Below are 16,074 nucleotides of genomic sequence, written 5' to 3'. Positions count from 1 at the left end.
TGTGCCGCCGGAAGAGAGATCCATGAATAGCGTGGACTGTGAAATTGAGACATAAAAGGGAGCATCACTTCAGAACCACATTGCACCATCTTTTAAATAATAAAAATATTAATAATACATGGTTTTCCACCACTAACATGAGGCTCGGCCTCTTTTTTCTTACTCTTCCTAACTTTCCTTCCTCTTTCTCCAATTCTATTCATAGCTAACCAGAGCTAAATAAATCATTAAAATATACAGATAAGGGCCAATTCCAAATGATCTGCATCAGGCATGGGTCAACTTGGGCCTTCCAGGTGTTTTGGACTTCAACTCCCACAATTCCTAACAGCCGGTAGCCAATTGAGACCAACTTAACTGCTACAGACCAAGGCTATAGGATCCTGGGAGTTGTAGTTTGGTAAGGCACCAGCAGTCTCTGGCAGAGTAGGGTTCAATCACCAGCTACAGAAGATCTTGCTGACTGGAAGGTTGGCGGTTCAAGCTGCGGGCAAGGTGAGCTCCCGCCGTCAGCCTAGCTTCTGCCTACCTAGCAGTTCGAAAACAATGCGAGTAGATAAATAGATACCGCTTAGTCGGGGAGGTAAAAGGCACCCCCGAAAAACATGCCAGCGGTTTGATCAGGAAGGCATCCATGAATGACAGGCTCCTTGGTGTGGAAGAATAGAACAACAGGATATGAAAAAAGAAGGAAGCCTTGCCTCTGTTTATGTACTGTCTGTCCTTGTCAATTCTATAACGGCACTGAATGTTTACCATATTTGTACCTGTAATCCGCTCTGAGTCCTCTTGGGGAGATGGAGCTGAAAATAAATAAAATATATTATTATAATATACGGTGCACATACTGCAGAATGGATACAGTATATGCACCTTATATAATAAATAATAATAATAATAATAATCTTACAGCAGCTGAGGAGATGATCAATGGTTTCGTCGGTTTCCTTGCACAGTCTGCATTTTGGGTCATCAGCTGATTTTTCGATCTTGGCCTGAATTGCCTTTGTCCTGATGTCTTGCTCCTGGGCTGCAAGGATCAGGCCTTCTGCCTCCTTCTTCAGGGTCCCATTCGTGAGCCAGAGCCAGGTCTTCTCCTTATCAGCTTTTCCTTCAATTTTGTCAAGGAACTTTCCATGCCATGTTTTGTTGTGCCAGTTGTCAGCTCTAGTTTGTAGTGCGGTTTTCTTGTACAGATTTTTTGTCTGATGCTTTGAGGAGTTTCTGATTTTTGACTTCAGTCAAAGCAGGTTCTTCACTTTGCTTTACATACCGACGAAACCATTGATCATATCCTCAGCTGCTGTAAGAAAATTGCACAGACAGACTACAAACAGAGGCACAACTATGTGGCCCAAATGATTCATTGGAACTTATGCCTCAAGTACCACCTTCCAGCAGTAAAGAACTGGTGGGATCACAAACCTGCAAAAGTATTGGAAAATGAACACGCAAAGATACTGTGGGACTTCCGAATCCAGACTGACAAAGTTCTGGAACACAACACACCAGACATCACAGTTGTGGAAAAGAAAAAGGTTTGGATCATTGATGTTGCCATCCCAGGTGACAGTCGCATTGACGAAAAACAACAGGAAAAACTCAAGATTGAACTTCAAAGACTCTGGCAGAAACCAGTGCAGGTGGTTCCGGTGGTGATCGGCACATTGGGTGCCGTGCCAAAAGATCTCAGCCGGCATTTGGAAACAATAGACATTGACAAAAGTATGATCTGTCAGCTGCAAAAGGCTACCCGACTGGGATGCGAAAATACATCACACAGTCCTAGACACTTGGGAAGTGTTCGACTTGTGATTTTGTGATATGAAATCCAGCATGTCTATCTTGTTTGCTGTGTCATACAATAATAATAATAATAATAATAATAATAATAATAATAATAATCATCATCATCATCATCATCATCATCAGAATGGATGCATTTTGAGACCAATTTAACTGCCACGGACCAAAGCTATGGGATCCTGGGAGTTGTCGTTTGGCGAGGCACCCGCAGTCTTCTGGCAGAGAAGGCTGAAGACCTTGTCAAACTACATCTCCCAGGACAGAATTGTCCTCATTACAGTAAGGAAAGAAAAAGGTGAGAAAGAGGAGGAGGAGTAAGAAAAAGAGAAAGGGTGGAAGAGGAAGAAATAAAAAACAAAACAGATGTCTTTCTCTGGCTGGAAGGTTGAAGACTGGAGAAGCGGGTGTTGTTTCTCATTTTTCTTCTTTTCTCTTTTAATTCCTTCCCTCTCTATCTCTTTCTCTCCGTCTTTCTCATTCTTTCTAAAGTCCTATATAAAATACGATTCCTTGCAAAAGCCAAGGAGGAGACAGTATCATTGCACTGGGGGGAAAGGTGCCACAGATAATGGAGCACAATATATGTGAAGAGAACACCAAGAAAATCAAGGGCCAGAAAATGAGCGGAAGGGGGAGGAGAAATCCCGCTGCTTTGCCGATTCCTTGCACAACACGAATCGAGAGCCGGGAAGGCATGACATGCAAAGGACAGTCCGAGCGGTTTTATCTCCTTTTCATCTCTCTTCCTTGGTGTTCTGTTTAAAAAATTGTCCGACGTCGAAAAAAGAACCACCCGCCCGAGGTCTCTGAAGGCACTTCTTCCGTTCACATAATGTCCACAAAGAACTCGCAAGGGTTGCCCATGGCCTTCTGGAATGACTGGCGGCTGCCCGTCAGTTCGGGAGGGACGGAGCCCAGCTCTCGCACAGGGGGTCCCCCGGGGGGTCCGCCGGTCCCGTAACCCGCCACCGGGAAGCTGTAGAGCGGGGGCAGGCCGGGCGGCCCGTACGAGTGGTGGCTGCGGGGGCTCCTCTCGCTGGCGGCCGAGACGTGGCTGCAGTGGCTGAGCTGGCTGGCCGGCCGCTCCCTCCGCCCCAGGCTGCCCCCGCCCGTGCTCCGGGTGGCGGGTTCCGATTCGCTGCCGCTGCCGGCCGACTTGCGGTCCTTCTCCCGGTTCAGAGCCCTCCGGCTGTTCTCGCTGTTGCTTCGGTTGGAGCCGCTGCTTTTGCTTCCTGGGAAGAGGGAAAGAAGAAGTCAATTAAAGTAGGTTATAGTCACCACCCTATATTGAGGACCTGCCGTGGATGTGAACATGTTGTGATGCCTTATTTATTCAACACCACACTGCTCAAGTCTGAAGTCCTCAATGAGTAGTTAGCTTAGAATAGGTAAAGGTTTTCCCCTGACGTCTGACTCTGGGGGTTGGTGCTCATCTCCATTTCTAAGCTGAAGAGCCAGCGTTGTCCGTAGACACCTCCAAGGTCATGTGGCCGGCATGACTGCATGGAGCGCTAAGGGAAATCCCTTCCTGTTGGAAATATCACCCTCCCAACCCTTTCACTGTTTATTTGTTAATCTGTATTTTATAGGCAGTATGGATGAGGCTTAAGTGAACCCTCAGAAATTGTGGACACGAATTGAGCGAGGCCTGAAGGGGCGGGGCTTACCTTTCTGACTGGCAGCCAGGGGGAGAACGGCTCTTTCTCGTCCTCTGTAATTTGGACTTTATTTTTCTGGGTTTTTTGGTTTGAAAGACATAGACGGGATGACTATGTCTTTTGTGGCCAAATTTGGTGTGATTTGGCTCAGGGGTTTTGTTGTTTACTCCATAGTAAAACAGCACATTACATTTTTATATATATAAACTAGCTGTCCCCAGCCACGCGTTGCTGTGGCGAAGTCTGGTGGTATGGGAAATAAAGTATTGAGGAATTGGTGGTAGTTAAGGTAAAGGGTAAAGGTTTTCCCCTGACATTAAGTCCATTATAAATGGGTTATATAGCTGTGTGGAAGGGCCTTGAGTCTACACTGCCATATAATGCAGTTCAAATAAGATAATCTGTATTTTATAGGCAGTGTGGAAGAGGCCTAAGTGAGGCCTAACTCTGACTGTCCCCTGGGCTGAGTGGGTTGCTAGGAGACCAAGTGGGCAGAGCTTAGCCTCCTAACTGGCAGCAATTGGATAAAAACAATTATTCCTCTCCCTTTAATTAGGACTTTATTTATGTTTTCTTTTTATTGTATGAACGTAGAGGCATGGATGAGGGGTTGTGCTGCCAAGTTTAGTGTTTCTGGGATGTGTAGTTTTGTTGTTTTGTCCTAGGCCGAAATTTCATTACCCTTATATATATATAGATATATAAAGTAGAGTCTCACTTATCCAAGCTAAACAGGCCGGCAAAACCTTGGATAAGCAAATATCTTGGATAATAAGGAGGGATTAAGGAAAAGCCTATTAAACATCAAATTAGGTCATGATTTTACAAGTAAAAAGGTAAAGGTTTCCCCTGACGGTAAGTCCAGTCGTGTCTGACTCTGGGAGTTGGTGCTCATCTCCATTTCTCAGCTGAAGAGCTGGCATTGTCCATAGATACCTCCAAGGACATGTGGCCAGCATGACTGCATGGAGCGCCGTTACCTTCCCAGCGGAGCGGTACCTATTGATCTACTCACATTGGCATGTTTTTGAACTGCTAGGTTGGCAGAAGCTGGAGCAATAGCGGGCGCTCATTCCGCTCCCGGGATTTGAACCTGGGACCTTTCGGTCTGCAAGTTCAGCAGCTCAGTGCTTTAACACACTGCACCACCGGGGCTCTATGGTTTTACAAATTAAGCACCAAAACATCATGTTATATAACAAATTTGACAGAAAAAGTAGTTCAATAGGCAGTAATGTTATGTTGTAATTACTGTATTTACAAATTTAACACCAAAATATTATGATATATTGAAAATATTGACTACAAAAATGCCTTGGATAATCCAGAAGCTTGGATAAGGGAGTCTTGGATAAGTGAGACTCTACTGTATTTGCTAAACTGTATTCTATGTATATGTTGATTTGCCAGTTTGACTGTACCTCTTTGGTGTTTGAGGGGCTATAGACATGTGATTGTACTGAGCATATTCAGACACAAGACTCCATTTTGTTATCAGTTCGCTTTAGACCAGTGGTTCCCAAACTTTGTGCTTCCAGGTGTTTTGGACTTCAATTCCCAGCCAGCTTACCACCTGTTAGGAACTGTGGGAGCTGAAGTCCAAAACACCTGGAGGCCCAAAGGTTGGGAAACACTGGTCTAAAGCGAACTGATAACAAAATGGCGTCTTGTGTCTGAATATGCTCAGTACAATCACATGTCTATAGCCCCTGTATGTGTTTGGACTTCAATAAAGACTATGTGTTTGGACTTCAGTAGTGATTCAGTAGCATACTTCAGAGCAGTGATTTTCAACCTGTGGGTCCCCAGATGTTTTGGCCTTCAACTCTCATTAATACAAGATGTTTATGAGTAAACAAGATATGCTATTTTCAAAGAAGACTTTGTTTTTAAAAAAATATCTGAGTGCATATTTAACTAAGAGGTTTCAAGGGAGTGTCTATCTTTTGGACAACTGCAAATTCTACTTCAAATAAACAACAATCCTCTGCTTTCTGCTCTCATTCTGATTGGTTGTGTAGAATGGATACTTTGTAGGTGCATGGCTTTTGTCTTTGACTTTCTCATTTTACATCATGGTGTATGCTGTGTGTATTCAGATCTCTCTCTGCTTGTATGTCAACAACTGCTTCCAGAATATGCCCATGAGAACAAACCATGAAGGCAACATCTCCTTTATCTTGGAGCTTTCCATGGTCCTGAAGTACTCAGAATCTCCATGCTGGATGAATCTGGCTTTAAGGAACTGTATTTTTGTTGACCATTTCTATCGACCGGTGCTGAGTCAGACAATATTGTCCAGACAATATGAGGCTCAAAATAATCCAAAGCAAAAATAAATGGGTCGGGATGTGGGTATAAACAAGCTAGACATTTGAGAGTGGAGAAAAGAAAAAGATGGCAAGAATCTAGATCAGTGATGGCCAACCTATGCAGATTGATTGGATGACTAATGTCTTTTGTGGCCAAATTTGGTGTGATTTGGTCCAGTGGTTTTGTTGTTTACTCCATGGGAATTATGCACATTACATATATATATATATATATATATATATATATATATATATATAATTCTATTATTGTAGTATATTATTATATTATTACTATTATATTATTATTATATTATTCATTATTCGTGACTACATTGAAACTACAACCGAGAGAAATCAGCGTGGAAACTGCAAGAGGTACCATAGATTGTTGTACATGGAAAAAATGGTAGTAAATAGTTTTTGATTTATTAAATACAGTTATATATTACAACTAGCTGTGCCTGGCCACACGTTGCTATGGCGAAGTCTGGTGGTATGGGAAATAAAGTATTGAGGAATTGGTGTAGTTAAGGTAAAGGGTAAAGCTTTTCCCCTGAGATTAAGTCCATTAAGCTTAGCCTTCTAACTGGCAGCAATTGGATAAAAACTATTATTTCCCTCTGTAAAGAAGTGTATGTTTTTGTTTTGATTTATAGATGACATGTTTGTTTGATTTTGTTTTAGAAGTCATGTTTGGCTGTGTTTAAAATGGGTAAGTATTAGAGTTAACAATATGTGGGGGAAGGTAACCAGCTCAGCATTCTGAGGCAAGTTACCATAGCAACGGGGGCGGAGCCAACCACCGTTTGGAAAGAAAAGGAGGGAATGTTTTAAAACCAGTTTAGTCTGTGATCTGAGAGTCACAGGAGATAGACTGGTTCCAGGTTTAGGGAAACCAGGGAAGTTCAAATCTTAGTCTGTGATTTTTAGTCACAGGGGAAAGACACTGGTTCCAGATTAGGGAAACCAGGAAAGCAGACCTCTAAGCAAGACTAAGCAAGTTGGGTGACTTGTTTAGGGTTATGTGTAGAGGCTGAGAAGTAAGGGGAAGTAACAGTAGATCCAAGAGATCAGTTAATAGTTTTGATTGAAGATGAGAAAGTATTTTGGAAGTTGGAACACCTCAACATCTATTTGTAACAGTTATTTAAGTGCCTTAAAGAAGTTATTGAACCACTAAGCTCTGTGCATGAAATAAACTTGTTTTGTTCTTTAAACTATCTAAGCCTCTGTCACACTCATATTCTAAACTAAGCAACGTTACCATCAAAAGTGAAATAAGTAAAGAAAGATTTAAAAGAATAAATTATCCTCTGCCTGACATCTCCACAATTGGTGGCAGCAGTGGGATCAAAAAGATTCCTCCCTGCTTCAGTTCTTCATACTCTCCCTCTAATTAGGACTTTATTTTTCTTTTCTTTTTTGTTGTATGAACCTAGAGGCATGGATGAAGGGTTGTGCTGCCAAGTTTAGTGTTTCTGGGATGTGTAGTTTTGTTGTTTTGTCCTAGGCCGAAATTTCATTACACTTTTATATATATAGATTATACATTTTTGTTATTTAAACTATATATGTTGTGAAATTATGTTTTTTTCTCGAAGTGACACACCACCCAAGTCATGCTAGGTTTTTTGGTGAATTTTGACACACTGAGCGCAAAAGGTTGCCCATCATTGATCTAGATGGTCATGCTATGGATCAGTAAGACTTGTTTTTCAAATACAGAAGTGAAATGCTTACCGATCCCAGCCATTTCTTTATGAATCCTTCAGTCTAAGGCTTGCTCAGGACAAAACAAGGGAATAACAACAGTTACATACAGCTTCCCCACCGGGAGGAACGATACAGCAGCAACCAAGCAATAGTGACACATTTGAGCCAGAAAAGACGTGGAAGCAAAAACAACAAATGGCACATCATGCTCATCGCGCCCTCATTCCCAGACGGTTTATATGTATTAACTTCTTTGTGAAAGACCCATTAAATACAATTGGGAAAAAATTACAAGGGTCATAGTAAAAGTATAAATATATTTTTACTTCTTGTAGGATGTGATTCGTTGTTGTTATTTAGACCCCACTTGTTCTCTCTTAAAAACTGCTTACAATAAAATCAATACACTACGATTTGAAACTTAAAAACATGCAAACATTATAGTAGAATAAAATATTGTCGGTATTAAAAATAATCAGTTAAAACTAATTAAAACCGAGTTCGGGACTACGGTTGTCATGGACAAATATGATGTATGGTTTGAACTGAATGGTATGAAAGGAGTATGAATGGGGCCTAATTGGGATGAAGACACAATTCTAAAATATTGAGGCCTGGAAAATAACTACACTCAGAAACTACAGTAGAGTCTCACTTATCCAACATTCGCTTATCCAATGTTCTGGATTATCCAACACATTTTTGTAGTCAATGTTTTCAATATATCATGATATTTTGGTGCTAAATTCATAAATACAGTAATTACTACGTAGCATTACTGCATATTGAACTACTTTTTCTGTCAAATTTGTTGTCTAACATGATGTTTTGGTGCTTAATTTGTAAAATCATAACCTAATTTGATGTTTAATAGGCTTCTCCTTAATCCCTCCTTATTATCCAACATATTCGCTTATCCAACGTTCTGCTGGCTATGTTGGATAAGTGAGACTCTACTGTATAATTAAAAGTTGATGATGACCAGAGACAATGATTAACTATTGATATTGCTGATCTAATTAACTTTTGGGGGGAAACTGTGAGGGTTTGTAAAAAGACACCATGATGAAATGAGTTGACTAGAAAGGCATGTGGCGACAGCTGATTGGCTGAGCCAGCCACAAGCCAGAATTCTGATTGGCTGCTGCCTCTAACTTGATGTTGAGGCAAACGGTTTTAACTGCCACTTTCATCTTGGAGAGGAAGGAGAGCAGCTGATTGAAAATACAATAGAGTCTCACTTATCCAACATAAACGGGCCGGCAGAATGTTGGATAAGTGGATATGTTGGATAATAAGGAGGGATTAAGAAAACGCCTATTAAACATCAAATTAGGTTATGATTTTACAAATTAAGCACCCAAACATCATGTTATACAACAAATTTGACAGAAAAAATAGTTCAATATGAAATAATGCTATGTAGTAATTACTGTATTTACGAATTTAGCACCAAAATATCATGATTTATTGAAAATATCGACTACAAAAATGCGTTGGATAATCCAGAACGTTGGATAGGCGAGTGTTGGATAAGTGAGACTCTACTGTAGTCAGGAAGGTAATAGCTGCCATACTCTCTGAAGCCTGATTATTTATAAGGCAAATGAGGCATATTTAAATAGACTATTTATTCCTATTGTGGATTCAGAAAGACTGTTATATATTTTGTTGCCCTGTTCGAACTTTTGAACTAAACTAAAGATACTGTTACCTGTTGCACAAGCCTGAGTGACATTTTATTATACTGTAGGGTTTATCTTGATTCAGAAACTGTGGTAAAGCTTCTATTTATTTACAGTAGAGTCACACTTATCCAACATAAATGGGCCGGCAGAACATTGGATAACAATTGAATGTATAATTGATTCCTTTAGTTTCACATTATAGCAGCATATATTATTTTGTAAAGGTTGAATGTGCATGAGGCATTAACACACATATTGTGTTGTCTTCAAATAATAAGTTGGAGTCTTGAGAAATTGTTCAAATACCGTAGACTACTCTATGTTGACTCCGTTTCGCATTTACTGTATATACTCAAGTATAAGCCTAGTTTTTCAGCCCTTTATTTAAGGCTGAAAAAGCCCCTCTCGGCTTATACTCGGGTGAGGGTCCTGGTTGGCTTATATTTGAGTCAGTTTATACTTGAGAATATATGGTACATTTATTATTTTTCTCTATTATTATTGGTATTATTCCATTTATTATTTTTCTCTTATTATTGTTGCTACTATTACATTTATTTTACTCTATTTTTATTATTATTAATACACTAGCTTTGCCCGGCCACGCGTTGCTGTGGCTTATGCTTTCAGAGTGTTGTTCTTTATTTACTGTCCTGACTTTAGAGATTATATTGTTCTGTATTATTATACCACAGTAATTGTTACATCTTATATTTATAATCTTATATTATCTGCTTAGAACTGGATTATATGAGGCCCCTTCTAAAATGCACACTGAAGTGGATTATATGGCAGTGTGGACTCAAGATAATCCAGTTCAAAGCAGATAATATAAGATTATAAATGGGTTATATAGCTGTGTGGAAGGGCCTTGAGTCTACACTGCCATATAATCCAGTTCAAATCTGATAATCTGTATTTTATAGACAGTGTGGAAGAGGCCTAAGTGAGGCCTAACTCTGCCTGTCCCCTGGGCTGAGTGGGTTGCTAGGAGACCAAGTGGGCGGAGCTTAGCCTTCTAACTGGCAGCAATTGGCTAAAAACAATTATTCCTCTCCCTCTAATTAGGACTTTATTTTTCTTTTCTTTTTGTTGTATGAACGTAGAGGCATGGATGAGGGGTTGTGCTGCCAAGTTTAGTGTTTCTGGGATGTGTAGTTTTGTTGTTTTGTCCTAGGCCGAAATTTCATTACCCTTTTATATATATAGATTATTTTGCTCTGATATTATTATTATAGCATTTATTATTTTACTCTATTTATTATTACATGTACAGTAGAGTCTCAGTTATCCAACATAAATGGGCCGGCAGAACATTGGACAAGCGAATATGTTGGATAATAAGGAGGGATTAAGGAAGAGCCTATTAAACATCAAATTAGGTTATGATTTTACAAATTAAGCACCAAAATATCATGTTATACAACAAATTTGACAGAAAAAGTAGTTCAATATGCAGTAATGCTATGTAGTAATTACTGTATTTATGAATTTAGCACCAAAATATCACGATATATTGAAAACATTGACTACCAAAATGTGTTGTATAATCCAGAACGTTGGATAAGTGAGACTCTACTGTACTATTTTCCTGTATTTATTATTATTATTATTGCATTTATTATTTTACTCTATTTATTATTACATGTATCATTTCCATTATTATTATTATTATTATTATTATTATTATTATTATTACTATTATTACATGTATTATTTTACTCTATTATTATTAAAAGGATACATAGGCACATTTACATGGAAGAAGATGAGAATAATGATTTGATCAGAGTTGGACAGTCTTATCTTAACTTTGAGCTTTGTTGGATAAGTGAGACTCTACTGTATTTCTAAAACAGTCAACAAAAGCAGCGTGTTTACATTATCAGAGACAATGGCTCTTTAAGTTAAGGAAATGTTTACAAGGTTCCTTACGTTAAGAAGGAAGTCAACACAAGGCTTCAACATCAATTAAGAAGGGGCATTAACATTATTAAGAGTAGTAGTAAGAGAAGTCATAGTAGCAGTAGTACAATAAACTTGTCAGTTAATGAAGGTTCTGATGAGCCAAGTAACATCAAACATATCAATCCGTGCAGGCCATTGGGGGGAAATGAGCGACAGCCAGCCTTCTTTGGATAGCAGAAGAAAATCAATTCCAAATAACAAGAAGAGAAACAAAACAATGGTTGGATGGGGAAGACAGCAAATGGGAAGAACAGGAAAATGTAGAGCATACCTTCACTCTGTTGGCTTCCTGCACTGCCACTTCCATAGCTGAATCCGGGGTCCTGATAAGCCGGTGGGAAACATGGGGCGGCCAGTGGGTACTGGTAGGGATAGGCTTGCCCCAGGGGCCACGGTGCGGCCGAATGTGGGAGTGGACCGAGAGTGTCTTGGTCTGAAGCCCCACTGGAGCCATTGTTAAGGTTGAGTGCAGCCAGATCTGGAAGGGAAGGTAGAGAGAGCTTTCATTATGATAGTCAGATACTCACACTGAGTCACACAGGAGAGAGAAAGATGGATTGTTTCATCCGCCTTATAAGAAACACTGGCTGATGCAATCCCTTGGCAATCACCCTGACATGGTTATGACTCCATTGTGACCACGTCCCCTTAGGTATTGCATCATGATAGTCATTACTCAGGCAGATACTCACTGTGCTGGTACAACTGTACCAGAACCTTCTACTTTACTTTCTTGCTGCAAATGTTTGCATTCATAGGACAGGCCACCTGTCAATCACCATTAAGTTTGGTTCCGCCCCTTGTTCAGGGCTCTGGGAGGGAAGGAGCCATTTTTAAGTTAGTCTTACTTAGGAAGCTCAGCTATAGGACGTAGACCAGCTCGTCCCATAGAAAAGCTTCATATTTCAAGAACACCAGGGATATAGACCAGGGATACAGAACAGCAGCACAGAAACATCTGCAAGCCTTGGCTGGTAGGTCCACTCGACACCCAGACGCATTTGGAGTCGGCAATGGGTCCCAGATCAGCTAGCCTGGGAGAGGTTATAAGAGGGTTTTCACAGTTATTCAAAGCCAATCGCCTGTCCCTTGGGGACAAGACTCCTTGAAGATTTATTATTTGTTCATCAATAAAGACTTTGTTATTTCTTTAAAGACTCAAAGGCCATCTTTTCAAGGAAATCCTCAACAACCTTTCTTTAGGCACCCTGGCTTCCTGCTGGGCGTAAAGTGTACGTCCTATATAATAGTGAATCAGTTACAGGCCCAGCGCGTGACAGAACACTCACACTGAGTCACACAGGAGAGAGAAAGATGGATTGTTTCATCCTCCTTATAAGAGACACTGGCCGATGCAATCCCTTTGCAATCACCCTGACATGGTTATGACTCAATCGTGACCACGTCCCCTTAGGTATTGCATCATGATAGTCATTACCCAGGCAGATACTCACAATGAGTCACACAGGAGAGAGAAAGATGGATTGTTTCATTCTCCTTATATAAGTCATCAGTAAGGGACACTGGCTGATGCAACTCCTTTGCAATCACCCTCACATGGTTGTTGTGTGTTTTCCGGGCTATATGGCCATGTTCCAAAAGTATCCACAACCTCTGAGGATGCCTGGCATAGATGTGGGTGAAACGTCAAGAGAGAATACTTCTGGAAGATGGCCAGATGGCCCGGAAAACACACAACAACCCTGTGATCCCAGCCATGAAAGCCTTCAACAACCCTCACATGGTTATGGCACAAGCGTGACCACATCCCCTTAGGTATTGCATCATGACTGTCATTACCCAGGTGCTGTCAATCAACCACATGTTCACCAAACCGTATTTTTTCCATTATTAGAAATGCTATGTCATTTCTATCTATCTGGATCTCGCTTGGATCCCTAACATCTCAAGATGGGTCTCAGAAAAACTTCTTCTAATGCTTTTCATTTATACAAGTTCCATTGGTTTAAATGAGCCCACTCGACTGGAAACAGACCCAACTAGGGAAGCATCTGCACTATAGAACTGACACCACTTTAGCGCCATGGTTCAATTCTATGGAATTGTAGTTTTACAGCATCTTTAGCTGGTGCTCACCAAACAAAAAGCGGGTGTTTGCCAATCCTTGATGTACATAATCTTGAGATGATGCCAGGTGTATAAATATATACAATAGAAACATGTTACTGGTGGCAAATTTTTCGTGACCCCCATTTTCAATTCCAGTGACCCCATTTGGGGTCTCGACTCACAGTTTGTGAAGCTTTGGTCTATATGTCTAACAATGGGAGTATACACGTAACCAACAAACTATGTATGGCATTGTTTATTTGGCGAGCCATGAGTTTCCCAGCCTAGCTTTGGAAAATACGAGGGCTATCCAGAAAGTAGGCTACGTTTTGGATTTTTAAAAGGACAAAGTATAGGATAAATCATTTACCATATGCAGCTGAAAATCACATCCCAAAACTACAATCTCATGTAATCCCCATTTAAATTTAGCCACGTTTCTTATAGATAAATGAGCTTGAAAAGTACTGCCCCAGTAAATTTGCCACCTCTCTCCTCCGTTTCCAACAATGGGGGCGTGGTTGGCAGCGCAGCGTTTTGGCTATGCTGCAGGAAGGGAGAAGGGGGAAGAGCTGAGGACACAAGCGGGGAATTTTCTGGAGCAGTACTTTTCAAACTCATTTATCTATAAGAAACGTGGCTAAATTTAAATGGGGATTACATGAGATTGTAGTTTTGGGATGTGTCTTTCAGCTGCATATGGTAAATGATTTATCCTATACTTTGTTCTTTTTAAAATCCAAAACGTAGCCTACTTTCTGGATAGCCCTCGTATACAGCACAGCCTCGAATAAGGGGTCAAGAGGGGACTTACTGCCACAGAGATCTCCAAAGACGTAGTAGCATTGCTCGGAGAAAGTGATTTTGTTCACAGTGTGCCTGAGGTAGCCATGTTTTAACATGCTGCTGGCATACTTCCTGGCTTCCCTTCGGTCTTTGAAACCCTCCACGTGCGTATAAAGCCAGTCCACCACGTCTGCGCCTGTGAATGGAAAGACGGAAAATATTTCAGTGAATATAAGCAAACAGATTATTGCAAAAACAGACAAAAAAGCATATAAAATCAGGAATAAAGAAGATATATAATCCAAAAATATTCAGCAATAGGTGATATCCAAACAATAAAGTCCCAGAGATGGCAAAATCTAGGAATCACTGATACAGCATAAGTCCACAATCATGAAGGTATAACTAGTAACACTTGAACAGGAGTACAAGAACAGGAACACAAAACACTTCCAGGATATATTAAATCCAAAACCAAAGCTTGACTTGAACCAGGAACAAGAGAACTCAGGCTTAGCTTCTCACGCTAACGCAGCGTTGCCTGAACTGACTTTAAGGTAGACAACTTGTTGCTTAATAGACACCCATGAAATCATTCAGTTTCCCATGAATTTCTTTCACAATTTTTCCACATAATCTCTCTGAATGACCACTGAACTAAAAGAATCAGCCCTCTTGTCACACCTCAGGTTAGCTTCACCTTGCTAAAGACACCAAGCCACACTGTCATGATCTCCAATCCTTGACATCTCCGGTCAGCTGACAAGGAACAGATGCCAGCCATAAAACGGGCCAGTCATAAAATCTCAATAACCCTCTGGTATGCAACAGCCCCTATATAAGTGGGCCAAAGAGAAGGTTCTGCTATTCGATACAATAAAATCTGTTGGAATCTACCAGCATGTCTTGATGCTTTTTCCTTTGGAAGACTGACCCACAGCACAACTGAGAGAAGAGAACCTAACAATTTGTACCGAATCACCTACGAAGAGAACCTAACACACACACAGGAAGTAGTCTTTTGTAGTTTATTTAGAAAATAGGCAAAAGATAGTTCATAAAAGGGAAAAAGTTCAGTTCCAAAAGATAGGTACGAAACCAAGGCTGTAAGCAATAAGTCCATAGAAACATAGAGCATAAAACTAGGTCCTTTTTATGGAAGCCAAAAGTCCCAACAAGCAGAATATATCCACAAGATATTACAGGAAAGCAAACTTGGCACAGGAAAGCAGACTTGCTTCTAGATCAAGCGATGGAGTTGCATTGACAGAGAGCTCTCTGCGAGAAGACTGTTTTAAAAGCATGACATAAAAGCGTTCCTTTGCCCTTTGAACTCTCATTTATTGGCTATGCGAAGGCTTCTCCGCAACCCTCTAGATTCCAGTCTTGTCCCCAGAGTCAAGACTACTGAGCTCATTATCAGGCGGCAAAGCGCTATCCTCCCTTTCTACTTCCTGTTGTGACCCAGCCACGGGCTGGTCAGATTCATGATTAAGATGAAGGGGATTCTGGATTTGAGATTCAAGAGCTGCCAGAGGCAGAAGCTGGTTCAGAGATGGAGTCTGGCTCAGAGGCCAGAGATTTGCAGTTTCAGTTTGAGCAGGATGACCTGCTGAACCCAGGAGCTATAGATAACGGACAGGCTGACATTCCCTTGAGAAATAATGAGGGAGAACCGTTGAGAAATGAGGGAGTAGATTCAGCTCCATGCCAGGTGCAAGATAACGGTAGCACAAGCAATGAACTATCCAGAGAGGACCGTTTGTCTTGGATGGGTTCCCAGGTTCGAAGAAGTGAGCGTTTGGCGTGCAAAAGAAAAACCAGCTCTCTCTTAGAAACGCCTTTCTAAGTTGTTATTAAAAGAGCTTTTGCAGACTGCTCTTTGTCAGAGCAATTTCCTCGCTTTATCTAGGTGGATGCTCTCTTTGTCTGTGTTCTTGGATCTTTGGATTTTGGGCCTTGTTCTTGGACTCCTGGATCTTTGGATTTTAGGCCTTGTTCCTGGACTCTTGGATCTTTATATCTTGGACTCTATTGGACCTCTGGATTTTGGATCTTGTTCTTGGACTCTAT

At 40.8% G+C, this 16,074-nt stretch overlaps 1 protein-coding gene across 4 annotated transcripts in view; it reads right to left on the bottom strand.

Moving 5' to 3' along the window:
- Nucleotides 1-1,346: 1,346 nt before the first annotated feature.
- The window catches only part of dvl1 (dishevelled segment polarity protein 1), a 91,077-nt gene continuing 76,349 nt past the window's right edge, over nt 1,347-16,074 (bottom strand). For 3 of the 4 annotated variants that reach the window (XM_062965850.1, XM_062965849.1, XM_062965851.1), the window contains 3 exons: nt 14,030-14,197; nt 11,417-11,623; nt 1,347-3,038 (listed from right to left, as the gene is read on the bottom strand). In XM_062965850.1, coding sequence (XP_062821920.1) covers nt 2,632-3,038; nt 11,417-11,623; nt 14,030-14,197 — 782 coding nt within the window. In that variant the 3' untranslated portion in view covers nt 1,347-2,631. Of the gene's footprint in view, nt 3,039-7,516; nt 7,556-11,416; nt 11,624-14,029; nt 14,198-16,074 lie in introns of all 4 variants that reach the window. The other variant, XM_062965852.1, reaches the window with a different exon arrangement.

The sequence above is a fragment of the Anolis carolinensis genome, unplaced genomic scaffold, assembly GCF_035594765.1.
Source record: "Anolis carolinensis isolate JA03-04 unplaced genomic scaffold, rAnoCar3.1.pri scaffold_15, whole genome shotgun sequence".
Taxonomy (NCBI): domain Eukaryota; kingdom Metazoa; phylum Chordata; class Lepidosauria; order Squamata; family Dactyloidae; genus Anolis; species Anolis carolinensis.
The sequence above is the reverse complement of the archived record's forward strand: the minus strand, read 5'-3'. Positions and strand labels throughout refer to the sequence as shown.